The sequence below is a fragment of the Grammomys surdaster genome, unplaced genomic scaffold, assembly GCF_004785775.1.
Source record: "Grammomys surdaster isolate TR1022 unplaced genomic scaffold, NIH_TR_1.0 125946, whole genome shotgun sequence".
NCBI classification, from domain to species: domain Eukaryota; kingdom Metazoa; phylum Chordata; class Mammalia; order Rodentia; family Muridae; genus Grammomys; species Grammomys surdaster.
Genome location: NW_021620768.1, coordinates 2,030,507 through 2,047,222, shown reverse-complemented (window position 1 = coordinate 2,047,222; position 16,716 = coordinate 2,030,507). Strand labels below are relative to the sequence as shown.

Below are 16,716 nucleotides of genomic sequence, written 5' to 3'. Positions count from 1 at the left end.
TACATATGTGTAGTCAGCAAAGAATCCTTCAACACGTGTCCTTTCACATGCTTGCTTAAGTAGAACATCCTCTCTCCTGTGTCTGCTTCAGAGAAACATTCCTTCAGGTGTCTGCCCCAGCAATAACATCATCCAACCAACTTTCCAAAGAACCCTCAAGCTTCCTCTTCAGGGAAAGAAGGCAGTTTCAAGACAGAGTTTCTCTGTGTAGCACTGACTGTCCTGGCACTCTCTCTGTATGCCAGGCTGGCCTCAGACTCAGAGAATGCCCACTGACTGCTAGGACTAAGGGCATGTGCCGCCACCATCACCCTGTTGGTGTTTTTTAACATCCTTTTATTTATTTTGTGGAATCAGGGCACATGACAGCATATAAAAGACAGATGACGACTTCCTGGTGGATCCCTGAAATCGTAGTCAGGTTAGAGGCTGAGTCTCTACCTTCGCCTTGCTCACATTTACCCACTGAGCCAGCTCACTGGACTGTGGCGACGCTACAGGGGAAGGGGTTTGAGCAGTTGGGGAAGCCAGGTTCTTGGCTAAGACCCCAAAAGAACCCCCCAATGGTTAGGAGGTCCCTAAAACCTTCCCTTGGAGCTCTGACTTTTGCATGGATGCCATCCCTCAAGTCTCAGAGGAAGACACTGGCAAACCATCTAGAGGGTCTGGTTCCGTGTAGGTAAGCACTGAGATAGATTTCAAGCAACCTCCCACCACACAAATGAAATATAACAACAAAACTATTGGAATGCGCTCACCATGTTCATAAGTAAACAAAGAAATGAAGGTAAACCCATGCTCTCTAACCTGAATGTACTTAAAAAAAAAATTCTAGACATTTCTACCCACTTATAGGTTAAAAAAAGTATGTGCCCGTGAAGAACCTCTTCCCAGGTGACACGCAATACTTTCCTAATATGTCCAGGTTAAAACACATCTCCCTACTGATTATAATTACTTATAATTACTAATCTGGCTTCAACAGTTTCAGTGCTTTTCAACTGAATCTTCTCTTCAAAATTCCAGGGAATACTTGATTTTTATGCTTTCAGGTTGGACAATACTGATGACCTAAAGCTTGTACAGACCATAGAGGAGGCCCTCAGGCTGGCACACACTGCACTCCCGAAGCTACCTAGCACCATGAATACAATTCTCAATGCAAACTAAGTGACTAGCTTATCCAGGATCCAATGTGTGACAGCATAGCCTTAAAAACATACACTGCAGTTTTCCTTGCACAGAACAAATCCCTTCTTACAGGCTTTTCTGGCAAGGGTTTTCTATCACCTTGACAATCTTCAAACACTGTGGCTGGCACTGCCTTGCTTGGCACTGCTGACAATCCCACAGACTGTGAGAACTGAGCAGTGAAGGCATTCAGTCTGACAGTCCTTGTCCAGTGAGCTATTGTTCAGAGGTTGCTGCTGTACTTTCTTTCTACTTTGTTGCTTCTCCAAAGTGCTATGGCTTCTGTTTTACACAGACTTGAACCTGGGTCTTTCATTTTTTTTTTTTTTTTTGATGGTTTGAGTATTAAAACACAAATTGCATAGTAGCAAAGTTACCAGGATTTTCAAAATACAACTACCCAGAATGTAAAAGGCCCAGCAGAGGCTCTGTGTGGGCTCTGGATCACAGATCTGCCATTCCTCTGACAGTGGGGTGCAGGAAGCTGATTATAGCTTTCTAGAGGTGCGGCTGACAACAACCCAGCCTGGAGTGATCACGACTGCCCTGAGTGTGCCCTACATGGCAACATTCAGACAGCAGGAGAATCCTGACCCCATGACAGAGAATTCACCACTAATAGGTAAAGCTATTTCTTGCAGGACTAGTCTCTCAATCACACACAGAACAAAGTGGCATGTTCTCTGAGGCTGCTCTGACAACTCTCAGGACATTTCTGATTGTGAAGCCAGTTCACACATGTGAGTACTGAAGCTTCAAGACTGCTCCATTGGACAGAGACTCCACACACCTTCAAGCCCCGAGTCTAAGGACTGCTGAGGTCAAGGGAACAGAGCATTTCTAATGAAAGGCCTAAAACCAGCAGGCCTCGCCTGACTCTTCCAAGGGATAGCAAATGGGACAAGTCCTGCAGTATAGCAATCCTAAGAAAGAATTTGTTTTTATTTACTTGTGGTTTTGTTTTTCCGAGACAGGCTCTCATTCTGTAGTCCAGGGTAACCTCAAACTCACGGTAGTCCTCCTGCTTCAGACTTAGAAATACTAGGATTACAGCAGTGAGCCACATGCCTAGCCCAACAAAGGCTTTCAGTAAGATTTGAGTGATCTAGCAATGGTCCCAGATGCAGAACCAGGTGGCACAGGTAAAGAAGGGCAGACATGGAAGGAAGAACAGCATGTTCAGAGAGAAATATGCTTCTGTCTCTTTTTACCACCTGAGTGCTTTGGTCACATGTGCCGTTCTGGGGCTCCCGGTAGGAACACTGTTCTGACGCTGCGGGTTTCTGGCCACGTCTTCCTGTGTGAACCCCTCACTTCATGGCCCAGCACAGGAGTCCCCTCCACAGATGCCTGCTTACCTTTAACGCCAGTCTCTCTACTTAATCTCTGTTCTGTCTCCAGGACTCACAGTGTGGCTACACAAGGCAGAGGTCCTTCTGTGAGACAGTACCAGGAAGCTCAGGCTGAGGGGTGGTGGCGAGAATACAATACAATGTTCTGTTGTAAACTTAGTCAAGTGCACACGGTACACATACTCTCCCGGGTAGAAACGATTTACACGAATAAATTTACATCAGCAACATAACCCAAACAATGACCAACCAAGTTCTAATGTGACAATTAAGGAGTAGACACTGCCCTGATGAGTTCATGAGTCAGAGTCACCTAGCACAGGGCTTTAGACAGTAAGTCAATGACAACTCCCAGTAGGCAAATCCCCTCGCCAGTGATGTTTAGGATAACCACATAGCAGGAGAGAGCAAACAGCATGCTCACTGTTGCAGACTACGGACTGCTTGGAGGAGCACTGCAGTTCACAGCAGACACTTGGCTCTTCCCTCAGGTTACAGAGTCTTTCTTCCTCCTGAATGGTGACTTGAGCCTCTTCCATACGCTGCTTTTGGGTTTAGCCTTTTTCTCCATGGCCAGTACTAACTCCTTTTCTTTCTTACGTATTTCCCGTACAAGAGCATGGAAAACGTCATCAATGTAGTAACGATAGGCAGCAGAGGTCTCAAAGAAGGGACAACTGAATTCTCGAGCCAGAGACAATCCCTCTTCCTTGGAGACCTTCAAAGGCACAAACAGGAGAAAAAGCATGGTGTACAGCAGGCAGCAGTGACAACTGTCACAAAAGTAAATGGGAACCCTTAGCAGGACAGCCCCTCCCCCACATTTAGACACTGGACAGTGCCAGCCTGAGAGGGCACTACATGACTTCACAGTACATAACTCTATTTCTAGTGTATTTTCAAGATTTCTTTTTAAAACACTGAGTCTTATATTCCAGGGGATCCAAGCACAACACTAAACTTCTAAACTTCCTGCCGCCACAGTGATGGAATTATAGGCATTTACCATGAGCCTGATTTTTGCAGGGATGGAGCCCAGAGATTCTTGTATAATTTCTTTACATTGTTTTTTTCAAGGCAGAGTTTCTCTACGTGACCAGGCTTTCCAGGAACTTGTTTATAGACCAGGCTGGCCTCAGTCTCAGATATCCACCTGCCTCTGCCTTGTGCATCACCATGCCCAGCTCCCTGCATGATAAGCAGACACTACCAACTGAACTACTCCACAGCCTACGTGTTTTCTTTTCTGAGACAAGGTTCTGTCACTGGCCTGGAGCTTGCTAAGTAGGCTGGCCAGCAAACCCAAAGAACCTGCTTGTCTCCATCTCCCCAGTACACACTACCATGCGTAGCATTAAAAACAAACCCAAAAAACCAAACTGGCCTTAGGCCCTGTTATAATCACTACAGTGCTGGGACCAGGACCTAGCCCTTTCAAGGTAACTTTTTTGGAACAGTTATCAAGTAAATATGAGTATTGATAATGGCAGTTTTCTTTACCCTACTGATTTTAAGAAAGAAAAGCATAAGGGAAGAGAGGTATCTGCTCCAGTTAGCACAACCTGTCAGAAGCCAACATGATGCATTCAGCTACAGAAGTGCCACACTTCCACCTGCTTCTGGACAGCAAGATTGCTTCCTGTGTTCTCCTCCTGGCAGTGAGGGTTTGACATATGAACTCCGAAAGGCTTCCCATGTCCCAGGAGACCTGTCTGACACACACTGCTCCTGCGAACAGCTGTGGGAGAGCACACTTCACCACTCCACTAGTGTTCATATTCAAATCACTGCTAGACTGAAGGGCATCGCTTGGCGCAGCCCTTAATCCTAGTACTTGGGAAGCAGAGGGATGGAATTTTGCCAGTTCAAATCTAGCTTGGCCTACACAGAGACTTTCAAGACAGCCAAGATAACACAGTAAGACCCTGTTTAAAAAAAAAAAAAATTAGAAAAGCCCTCAATCATTTCTCTTATTTCTGGAGTTTTAGTTTAGCTTTTTTAGTTTATATTTTTTGATTATTATTTTATGTGTATGGGTGTTTTGTCTAAATGTATGTCTTTATGACATGTGCATACTCGGTGCTCATGGATACCAGAGGCATCAGATCCCATGGAACTGGGGGTACAGGCAGTTCTGACCCCAACATGCAAGTGCTGGGTAGGGACACAAGTTCTCTGTGAGAGCAGCCACTGCTCTTAACTGTTCCGTTAACTCTGCAACTGTTCTCTCTCTCTCTCTCTCTTTTTTTTTTTTTTTTTTTTTTTACCTTTATGTGGATTTTAGGATTGAGTTTAGGCCACTGGGTTTACAAGACGCAGCAAGTGCTTTACTATCTGAGATCTCTTGTTAGCCCTAGCTTTTATTAATTTTAAAAGGTTTATTTTGTGGTTCTGTGGATTGAACCCAGGTCCCTGTGTATGCCAGACAGGAGCTCTACCACTAAACCACATCCAGACATTTCTGAAGATTTATGAAAAGAACGCTCACAATTCTTTACTTAATGAGTGTCCTATTGCCATTTGTTTGTTTGTTGTTTACTAACTAAGCCAGGATCTATGAGCCCAGGCTGGCCTTAAATGTATGGCCTAGTTTCTTAAGTGCTAAGGTTACAGGTACATGCCACAAATAACTTATTGCCTAAACTCTTGTGTACTGATTTCTAAAATCTAAATGCTACCTATAATAACAGGAAATTAATAGAGGGACATTTCCAATGCCAAGAGAAGATAACACTCATTTTCTATCTTAGGGGTAAGCAATTTGCAAACCAAAAACCAAAATGACTACCCACAATACCCCAGACCTCCCCTCCTCACCTGCCTCAGCTGCTTCAGGTCAGACTTGTTTCCCACAAGAACCACCGGAGTATCGTCAGTGCGTCGGACTCGGTAGATCAGTTGTTTAAACTCCCGAACTTCATGGAAACTTCGACGATCAGTGATGGAGTAACAGATGATAAACCCTTCCCCTGCCCTCATGTACTGATCTCGCATGGCTGTGAACTCTGCCTAGAAGGAAACAAAGGCCCAGAATGCACTGCTGCAACATGGACTTCCACACACACACTGGCTACTTTAGAGTAAAGAAACAGCATGTCAGTTACCTGCTATCCTGAGGCAGAGCATGGAAAATTAAGAGAGACAAACTAGTGACACTGCCCACAGAAGCCTGCTGCCTGTCCTAGAGGATAGTCCACACATACAGTTCTGGGTTTAGTACCTGCCCTGCTGTGTCCAGGATGTCCAGATTGGCGGGCTCGTCATCGATGCGGATCCGGATCTTATAAGCATCTTCTATAGGAGGGAAGAAAGGGCTGCTATAAGAACACAAAGCTGGGCAGTGTTGGCACACTTTAATCCTAGCACTCAGGAGGCAGAGGGAAACAGATTTCTGTGAGTTCAAGGCCAGTCTGGACTGCAGAGATGGTTTGAGGATAACCAGGGCTACATGAAGAAACCCTGCTCAAAACAAAACCCCCCAAAAAACAATAAATAAATAAAACAAACTCTCACATGCAGGAAGAAGCGATGACTTTAAAACCTGTCCCACAAAAGAGTTGGCCCTGCCTAATTTTTATTTATTTTTCTGTGCATCTGTTTGGTAGTGCCAGACCTCCTCGAATACTGAGGTTCAAATGTTAGGCAAGTTTTCTACTACTACTGAGCTATATATACTCCTAGACCCTATCCAGTTTCTTTCTTTCTTTTTTTTTTTTTTTGGTTTTTCAAGACAGGATTTCTCTGTGTATCCCTGGCTGTCCTGGAACTCACTCTGTAGACCAGGCTGGCCTCGAACTCAGAAATCTGCCTGCCTCTGCCTGCCTTTGCCTCCCAAGTGCTGGGATTAAAGGCGCGTGCCACCACCACCCGGCCAATAAAGTGTTCTTATTTCTATTTTCCAGTAAAACAGTGTCAGCCAGGTATGATGGTATACATCCATGAGGTACAGAGGCTGGCCAGGTGCGGTGGCGCACATCCTTAGTCCCACCATGGGATGAGGAGTGCAGAAGTAGGCAGATTTCTGTGAGTTTGAGGCCAACAAGAGTTACAGGTGAGACCCTGTCTTTAAAACAAACCAACAGCTAATCCTAAAATACTGGATGTCTTCTTCAACCCACAGTTAATTAGCAATGGGGCCAGAATGAAGCCCCAGGCTACTTGACTGAAAGGCCATGTACACAGCTTATGCTGCAGTCCATCTTTTACACCTCAGCACAGTCACCATGCCTCAACACCTTTTTTTTTTTTAAGACTTATTTTTCTTTTATGCATATGAGTGTTTTGGCTGAAAGTGAGTGTTGGATCCCACAGAGGTCAGAAGGGAGCATGGGATCCCCCGAAACTTGAGTTACAGATGGCCCTCAGCTGCCATGTTTGTGTTGGGAACTAAATCTGTGACTGTGCAAGAACAGCCAGTGTGCTATATTCAGTGAAGCATCCCTAACAGGTTTACTATTTCCTAGAAAATGCCATAACCCCTTCATTGCAAAACCAAGGTCTTTTCTGCACATTGCTGTTAGCTGTAATACTGAGGATTAAACTCGGGGTGTCAGCATGTGGTGCAAGCAGGAGAAATCTTAACCCTTTAAAATGTTTTAATTGAACTTTTTTTGTTGCTGTTTCTTTTGTTGTTTCTGAGATAGTGTCTCACTATGTAGCCTTGGCTGGTCAATGTGACATGGAGACTGGGCTGGCCTGGACTCAGCAGAGATCTGCCTCCTGATATTTTGTCCTTTTAAAGTACTGAAGGGAGAACCCAAGGCCTCTGAAAGACAAGCTCTATCAGTGAGCTCTATAGGCAGTTCTTTACTTTGTTTCCTTTTGCTGCAGGGTTTCACATTGTAGCCCTTTCTAGTCTTTAACTTGTGGCAAGCCACTATGCCAGGTCTCATTAAGTAGATCAGGCTAGTCTTGAATTTGGTCTGTAGAACAGATGGTCCTTCAATTTGTAAGTGTCCTGCCTCAGCAGCCCAAGAAAATTTTTATTTTTGAGACAGAGTCTTAAATTAAAAATTCTAGCCATTGAACTTACAATCATCCTTCCTCAGCAGACAGGATTTCAGGTATATGCCATGCTACAGTTGGCAGTTAGATAGCGTTGTATATGCCAATAATCCTAGGACACGGGAAGTGGAGGAACAGAACCAAGAGTTCAAAGCTCTCCTGAATTATATAAGATCTTGACTCCACTCCTACCCTAAATACTACCCACTCCCAAAACACAAAGAAATGAGGTCTAGGGGCTGGAGAGATGGCTTGGCGGGTAAGAGTACCCCAGAGGTCCTGAGTTCAATTCCCAGCAACCACATGCTCACAACCATCTGTAATGGGATCTGGAGCCCTCTTCTGGTATGTCTGAAGACAGCTACAGTGTACTCATATATAAGTCAAAAAGAAAGAGAGAAAGAAAGAAAGAAAGAAAGAAAGAAAGAAAGAAAGAAAGAAAGAAGGAAGGAGAGAGAGAGAGAGAGAGAGAGAGAGAGAGAGAGAGAGAGAGACAGAGAGAGGGAAGGAAGGAAGGAAGGAAGGAAGGAAGGAAGGAAGGAAGGAAGGAAAGAAGTGGGGTCTCTATGTTGTCCAGCTGGCCTTGAACTGCTGGTTCCAAGAGATACTACAGCCTCAGACTTCAAAATACTCAGTCTACAGGTGCAAGCCATCATACCTGACTTCTATGTAGATTACTAGACTAATCTTGTAAACTAGAGACAAGTAAGGGGGGGAACCCACTCAATATTTTTATCACCTAAAAGCAACTGCCAGATGTGGTAGTGCAAATATTAATCCTTGGGAGGCAGATCTCTGAGTTTGAGGCCAGCCAGGTCTACAGAGCAAGTTCTAGGACAGCCAGGGTACACAAAGAAACCCTGTCTTGAAACCAAAACCAAAGCAAAAAACTGGTTTCATACATCCCAAGATATTTCCCTTTAACATTTTAAAATTCATTACAGCATTTAATAAGTTGTGTGTGCACATGGGCACACACATGTCACACAGTGCATATGGACTTCAGAGGACAGCTTTGAAGAGCTGCTCCTCTTTCTACCATGTGAGACTGAAGGATAGGACTCAAGTTGAACAAACTTGCCAGCCTATGACACAGCACAGCTTCAAGGGCGAGAGAACAGGAACTGGTTTTCTTGCAGTAACTATATGAGTTACTGGAACCAAACTCAGGGCAGACTGGGTGACGGGTGCCTTTACTGTCTGAGCCATATCACTGGTCCCTAACATTTAAAAATCAATCCCTGCTTCTGACTCTCAGAGATAAAGAAGCCTATTTAATCAATGCTTCTTGAATTAAAGATCACTGTCTGTTAAGATTGGTAAGTTTTAAAATCAACTTAGTGGTTGGGACCGACATTGGGTTTTAACTTCAGTCACATGTACGTGTGTGCTTATATGGGAGTGTACACACGTAGTCACTTCTGTAGTTGTAGCTTTGTTTTGTCCATGATGTACTCAAGACACAAGTGCACTGACTGCTGAATCTCAAGATACCGAGAGAACAGCAGAACAGGGCAAAAGATGGACTGATTTGGGGTTCCTGCTGATGACCTAGGTTTGCCCCACAAAACCCACCTGAGAGCTCACACCTTTGTAGAACTCCAGTTCCCAAGGATCCAATGTCCTTCTGCTTCTGCAGGTACCAGGCACACTGTGGTGCATAGGCAAACATACAGGCAAACACCCATACCCAGAAGATAAATATAAATCTTAAAAAAGAAAGGAAATTTGTGATTCGGGGGTATAGATCTGCAGTAGAATATTTGCAGAAGATATATATGGCCTTGAATTCAATCCAAAACACTGCAGACAAACCAATGAAACCTGCTCCTCCTCCTCCTCTTCCTCCTCTTCTTCCTCTTCCTTCTTCTTCTTTTTGTTTTTCGAGACAGGGTTTCTCTGTATAGCCCTGGCTGTCCTGGAACTCACTCTGTAGACCAGGCTGGCCTCGAACTCAGAAATCTGCCTGCCTCTGCCTCCCAAGTGCTGGGATTAAAGGCGTGCGCCACCACTGCCCAGCCTGATAACTCTTGAAGAAGGAGGAAATCTAACTTTTCCCAGGTCTCTCTTCACTGAAAACAAAAATCTGCTTATATAACCTAACCATCACTTAGCGTCTGTGGTAAAGATGCTCACCCCAGCCGGGCGGTGGTGGCGCACGCCTTTAATCCCAGCACTTGGGAGGCAGAGGCAGGCAGATTTCTGAGTTCGAGGCCAGCCTGGTCTACAGAGTGAGTTCCAGGACAGCCAAAGCTACACAGAGAAACCCTGTCTCGAAAAAAACCCAAAAAAAAAAAAAAAAAAAAAAAATGCTCACCCCAATAGCCTGGTGACCTGACTGGAAAACCCATGGAAAGGCGGAGGGAGAGACCTGACTCTACGAAGTTGTCTTCTTGGTCCCTGCACACACACTGTGGCACATGTGGGCATGTACACAAACACACACAGTCAGACACATACATAATAATATAAACAATCTTTAAATAAACAAAATAATAACCAAAAGAACTCCAGAAGCAACCTCTCATTTCTTTTGTATATTTTTGGAAGTGACATTGAACAGTGCTTTCATTTGTGGTGCTTGGGGTTGAGCTTTGGGGATTGTGGTAGACAGGCACTCAGCTATCAGCTATGTCCACAGCTTGCCTATTTTTTCTACCCCAAGAAGGTTACATTGGAGCTGGGCAGTGGTGGTGCACGCCTTTAATCCCAGCACTCAGGAGGCAGAGACAGGCGGATTTCTGAGTTTGAGGCCAGCCTGGTCTACAGAGTGAGTTCCAGGACAGCCAGGGCTATACAGAGAAACCCTGTCTCAAAAAACCACACACACACACACAAAAAGTGTTATCAGATGGTACATGCTCCTCATCCTCAGAGCCCTAATTCTCTCCCACTAGAGTAAGTCCCAGGGTACATGGGCTTCTTCAGTGGCACATTCATAGATCCATCCAAGTTTGTTACTAGTTTTTGCAGTTCACATCTCAAACTGTATGACGGCCAGCAAACTTCACTATACTGCATGCTAGCTACCATGTTAAAATAAAGACTATCATGGTGCCCGTGAATGAAGTGGAAATGAGCTCTGAGCAGTTGGTCAGGATTATATCACAATACAAGAAAACAGACAGGTACCATGGACACGGCCACAGAAAATCCTGCCTATTCTGACAGTTCTAAAAACCTGTTATAGAAACTAGAACAAAGGAGATACAGAACTTATCTACCAAGGACTGAAGTTAGGACATGGGCCACTAGAGTCTGTGGCCTGAGCTCAAGGCCTGGGCTCCGAGCCCAACTGAGGTGACCATGTGACATTTTCCAGCCAATCTCTAGGTGTGGCTAGTTCTCACTATAAACAAGTGCAGAATAACTAGGTGGGTGTAGTAAGCCAGTCTTCCCACACCCAAAAGCCAGCAGTGCAGGAGGGCAGGGGAGGCAAACACTTAGTGCAGGAGGGCAGAGGGTAGATACTGACCCCGCCTGGTCACCTGGCACAGATCACTTCCCTCTAGTGAGGAATCACTAAAGCTGATACAACTTTGAATCTGAGCTGTGCACTAGGAGCCAGGGGTGGGCAGCCTGAAGCTACTGCCTGGGACTAAGTAGATCCTAAGCCCTGAGGAGATTTGATTTGATTTTATATTTTTTTATTTTATTTTATTTTATTTTATTTTATTTTATTTTATTTTATTTATTTTGGTTTTTCGAGACAGGGTTTCTCTGTGTAGTTCTACTTGTCCTGGAACTCACTCTGTAGACCAGGCTGGTCTCGAACTCAGAAATCCGCCTGCCTCTGCCTCCCAAGTGCTGGGATTAAAGGCGTGCACCACCACCGCCCGGCTGAGTGATTTTATTTATGGAGTTCCCATACCACAAGTTTGAGTCTCTGAACCAATGTTCTAAAGTTGATACAGCAGAGCTAGGACGCAGTTCAGTGGAACAGCACGTACTCAGCCCATGTGAGGCCCCGGGCTTGTTCCCTAACACAAAAATGAAGAACTCCCAGACCGTTTGCTAAAAAGACAAGTATCTCCATCTTTTCCAAACCTGCAGACACAGATGCTAAATAAACTGAGCACAGCCAGAGGTCAGAGGTCAGCGGCCTTGTTTGGTTTGACAGAGGATCTTACTATCTATTCTTGGCCAGGCTTCATGCAATTGAGACCTGTGCTCGATTCACATTCCTCCTGCCTTTGCTTCCCAAGTGCTGGGGTTACATATGTCTGTCATCATTCCCAGCTAATGGCAGAGCTTTGTCCCCTCTTCAGCCCTAGTTTTCTTTTAGATAATCGCTTAGAATCAAAACTGCTTCCTTATGATTTAGGAATGAGTAACATTTTTAGTCTATAGCAGATAGCAGCTAATAACAACAATAATGCAACCCACAAAATACAGGACTGGGCATGGGGTTCACGCCTCGAATCCCAGACTAAGCAAAAAGGAGAGCTATGAGTTCAAGGCTAGCTTGCGCTTCGATCTTTCATCAAAGGAAAACAACAACACAACTTAAAACAAGACAAAACAAGGCTGAGGACGCAGCTCAGTGGCAGAGCCCTTGCCGGATGTGCCTGGCGTGAGTCTCAGATTCAATCCCCAGGTGGGGGTGGGGAGGACTGACTTACTCCACTGACATCCTACCAACAAGACAGCCAGAGATTACAAAGACACAGAAGAGACGTTACTACGAAATGTGCTGCAAGGATAGGGAATGAACGAAGAGCATCAAGTGGGAGATTGGTTCTAAGAGTTCAGCAGGCTGGCTCTACTTGTTTTTCTGCTTCCTTTTGTGGAAGTTCAAACCAGCTGACTCATACTTCAGGGTTAGTCTCATGTCAGACCCTTAACAGTAATAGCAAGAAAAGGTTTCACTGAGTAGCCTTTAAACTTTTTCTTTAATCTAACAATATATTACACGTCCTTAAATAAAAAAGACAGTTTGTCTATTATCAATGTAACCCGAAGACTAAAGATAGCTTAAATGTGCATATGAAGTCTAAAATAAAAAAATACTCAAATGTTTTTTCTTGTTTCTAAGAAAGGATGAATTACATACACAAACAAGTTTAGGATATAAATATTATTTTTTTAAACTTTAAATCTACTAAGATACTTTCACAGGATGTATCTAGAAATATAAACAAGGCTGACTTACCAATGGTGGGGTCATGATCTTCTGGAAATCGGTGGCTGATGAACTGCATTGTCATGGCTTCAAAACAAGAAATGGAACTCATGACAGTGACCATTACGTATTTTAACTATCAACTTTGCACAAGAGCCAGTAACCCATCTGGTCTGATTATTGCTTTTCAAAGTTTTCTGGCAAATAGAAAAGGTTACCTACCACTCTTCCCAACTCCACCGGCACCCAGCATCACTAGTTTGTATTCCCGTGAGAGTGCTCCAGGGCTGCTACAACTGCTACCAACTGGGCGAGCTGCAGACTCCATTGTCCTCTTGGGCAGTCCTGGGCCCCTGGGAAAGGCCTCCTAGAGAAGGCACAGAACATTCAATCCAGGATGGAGACAGTCGGCCACAGTCTGAGAGCCCCCTACGTCCCCAAACACTGTGGCCTACTCTGCTCATTGCGGAACACTAAGAAGTCTACATCCTCTCCCTCCCATGTTAGTCTCAGTCCTAAAACATATCCTAGATTTACAAACTGACTTTTTTCCAGAAAAATAAAAAATAAAAAGAACTTGGACTTCTCTTCAGATTGAGGCAGCGTGCCAGTAGGAAGGAGCCGGATGAGTGCTGAGGGCTGCTTGACACTGCCAGGTTCTTCCCCGGTGTCTGTGCCTCCCCCATCCCCCCGCCACCATCACCCCCGTCCCTTTCCACCTGTGCCTGTACCTCTGAAACCAGTTCGGAGTCCGGGCGGTAACCCGCGTTCGTTCCCCAGCTGCGCCCCTCTGCCCAGGGCCCCGCCCGGGTCCTGGAAGATGGCGCCGGTGGGCGGGGTGTGACCCTGGAGCCCCGCCCCCACAGCTGACAGAGACTCTGCTCCGCCCTAAGCCTAGCTCTAACTCGCAAAGCCCTCTGGTCACGTACGAATCTCAAGGCTTGCACTTACATAAATGAGTGTTTCATTAATCGTATAGATACTTTTAAAGTGATCAACTCAGGGCTACTTGATGCTGGTGGAGGGAAAATATCTGTCACCAGTTGTACAGCACAACCCACACCCCCTCAATCTGACCAAAATACTGGATTACATTGGGGTAGGTATGGTACTTGCTACACAGCTTCATTTTCCAAAAAAGCCGGCACATTTAAGGCCCTTCAAACCAAAACCAGATGTTTGCAGCATCCAGTCATTCTAGTTAGAATTTTGTATTTAAAACTATTAAGACAAATACAAGTCAGAGAGGATCCAAGCATTTAGAAGGTATTGGTGCCAAACAGTTAAAGGGCGAGCCTTGGATACATACTAAATTCCACATTGCTTGGGTTTCATGAGACCCTGTCTTAAAAGCAGAGCTCTGGAGAGATTATCAGTAGTTAAAACCACTTCTTGCTTCCACACAGAATCCAGATTCAGTCTCTAGTACCTACACAGTGGCTCACAACCATCCAGTTTCAGGGGATCCACAACCCTCTTCTGACCATTTACAGGCATCAGGAATGCAGATGGTGCACGTATATACACGTAGGCAAAAACAAACACATGAATAAATACACTTTTGTAAAAAAACAAAACAAACAAAAAAAAAAAAACAGGTAGCTCATGCTTTTAATTCCAGCACTTCAAACGCAGAGGCAGGTGTATCTCTGAGTTTGTGGCCAGTCTAGACTACAAACACAGAAAAATCGTCTTGAAAAATTATAGACAAGACAGACAGATAGCGGGTCTCGTTCCAAGCAAGTAAAGACTACAAAGTGAGACCGTCTCAATTTAAAAAACAAAACAAACAAACAAAACAGCTGGGCAGTGGTGGCGCACGCCTTTAATCCCAGCACTTGGGAGACAGAGGCAGGTGCATTTCTGAGTTCCAGGTCAGCCTGGTCTACAGGGTGAGTTCCAGGACAGCTTGAGCTACACAGAGAAACCCTGTCTCAAAAAAAACAAAACAAACAAAAAAACCCACAACAACACTATCTTCATCCACTCTGCACATCACATGTAGTGAAACTTTCCTGCATTATTCTTGCAATCTCCACTTCCCTTTTCTGTTAGACAGGATGTAGGCTTAAGTTAGCCTACAGTTCCTGACCTTTCTTGTCTCAGCATAAGAGTGCTGTGGGGAGACCAGGAGGGAACAGAAGGGATGGTTTAGGGTTTTACTTTACAGACCAGGCTGACTTCAAAATTATGGTAATCCTGCCTCAGTCTTCCAAGTACAATTATTACATATATCTTGTTTTGAGGGTCTGAGCTTCATTTAACCCAGGCTGACCTTAAATGCAAAATCCTCAATCCTCCAGCTCCTGAGTTCTGAGGTAAGTGTTTTCATGTGCTGTTGCAACTTTTGAAGAACTGATTGTGGTCTCAGACAGCTGTTTTAATCTCAGGTGTAAGGATACGAGGTTGTTTGGACTGTCTGCAGCAGCTATGATTTGCCTTGTGCTATAGCAGGGGCATGGTTTTGCCAGCTGCAGTTTCTGCAACTGTGTGACACTTGGAATTCCAGACAGAACTTTTCAGAGTATATAAATGTTAGGGCCCAATAGTCTGGGTAGGTGGTTTTTGGTGGTTTGGGGAGGTTGGCTGTGGTTTCTTAGTAGCTGTGGTCAAAAAAGAAACAAAAGAAATGAGATTCGGGGATTTTCCTAATTCCTCTCTCCCCTCTACCCGTTTCTTTATCTAATGTTAAGGGGTGAAACTGGGGGAGATGAAGAATAGGAAAAAGAACCCACAAAGTAGCAAAGACCAGCTACAAAGCCCCCAATTAAATGCTTTCTTAATAGAGTTGCCTTTATAATGGTTATTTCTCCACAGCAATAAAATAGTGACAAAAAAATGCTGTCTCAAAATACTAATTTCCCTCTCCCTCTCCCTCAAGATAGGGTCTCTCTACATAGCACTGACTGTCCTGGAACTCACTGCGTAAACCAGGCTGGCCTTAACCTAAGGATCTACCTTCATGCCTACCCTTCAAAATAAAAAATAATTTATAAAGAGAGCAAGCAAGCTAAGACAAAGTAGCATATGCCCAGAATACTAGCACTCTGGAGGCAGAAGCATCTCTCAAGGTCATTCCTGTCGACACATTAGAGTTCCAGGGTAGCTTGCACTACAGGAAACCCTATCTACAAAAATCCAAAGGGGGAAGTGGATGTATCTCAGTGGTGGAATTTTATCTAGTGTAGACAGAGTTCTGAGTTCAATTGCCAAAAGCACAAAAGAGACAACAAAACACAAATGTCTTTTAGGCAGTAATACACAATGTTAGATACTAGGTGGAAGGCCAAACCTAGCGGTATCTTTAATCAGCATTCTGGGCACAGAGCAAGGCAGAGCTCTATGAGAATGAAGCTTGCCTGTTTTATATATAATTGCCTGTTTTATATATAATTCCAGCCAGGCAGCTCAGAAATTAGAGGTACTGTCATGACATCCTGAAGAAGCACAGTGGAAGGCAAGAAGTCATTCCTGAATGGATGTCCTCCCACAGCTACACACAGCATGAACAAACATGTATTCCATTGCTGGGCAATGGTGGCGCACGCCTTTAATCCCAGCACTTGGGAGGGAGAGGCAGGCGGATTTCTGAGCTCGAGGCCAGCTCTGGACAGCCAGGGCTATACAGAGAAACCCTGTCTCGGGATTTAAAAAAAAAAAAAATTTAAAAAATGTATTCCATTTATTAATCTTTGTTTTAAGATTTATTTTTATGTGGATGTATTTGTGACTTTATCTGTAGTACATGGCCACCCTGGAGGCCAGAAGAGCATACAGTGAGACCCTGTCTCAAAAACAAATAAAGTGAACCATTAAAGGGGAAAAATAAGAAAACAGAAAACATGTAACTTAATCATCTTTTGACTTTAAGGATATACTTTGCAGAGTTATAAACTCAAGGAGCAATGCAAATGTTGGAGCCCATTAAGTTTCTGTTGGGTAGGGAAATGACTGCGATTCTGCTATGAATTCATGAGGTTAATAAGGAGCTGGAGAGATGACTCCAAAGGTATGAGCACTATTTCAGAGGATCCAGGTTCAATTCCC

General features: G+C 44.4%; 1 protein-coding gene across 1 annotated transcript; it reads right to left on the bottom strand.

Annotated features, from left to right (window-relative positions):
* Nucleotides 1–319: 319 nt before the first annotated feature.
* Rit1 (Ras like without CAAX 1) lies at nt 320–13,514 on the bottom strand. The gene is made up of 6 exons (XM_028753310.1): nt 13,401–13,514; nt 12,892–13,036; nt 12,700–12,756; nt 5,764–5,837; nt 5,361–5,552; nt 320–3,261 (listed from the first exon to the last, which is right to left on the bottom strand). The coding sequence occupies exons 2-6, from the start codon at nt 12,995–12,997 to the stop codon at nt 3,031–3,033; spliced, it is 660 nt and encodes a 219-aa protein (XP_028609143.1). The 5' UTR covers nt 12,998–13,036; nt 13,401–13,514; the 3' UTR covers nt 320–3,030.
* Nucleotides 13,515–16,716: the final 3,202 nt, after the last annotated feature.

Bases quoted from the DNA above. Each gene is read 5' to 3' on its own strand.
- Rit1 (XM_028753310.1), bottom strand. From the start codon at position 12,997: ATGGAGTCTGCAGCTCGCCCAGTTGGTAGCAGTTGTAGCAGCCCTGGA. The intron at 5,838-12,699 runs GTAAGTCAGCCT...TCCCTCCTATAG, and splicing joins AGATCATGACCCCACCATTG to AAGATGCTTATAAGATCCGG. The intron at 5,553-5,763 runs GTACTAAACCCA...GTTTCCTTCTAG, and splicing joins TCCTGGACACAGCAGGGCAG to GCAGAGTTCACAGCCATGCG.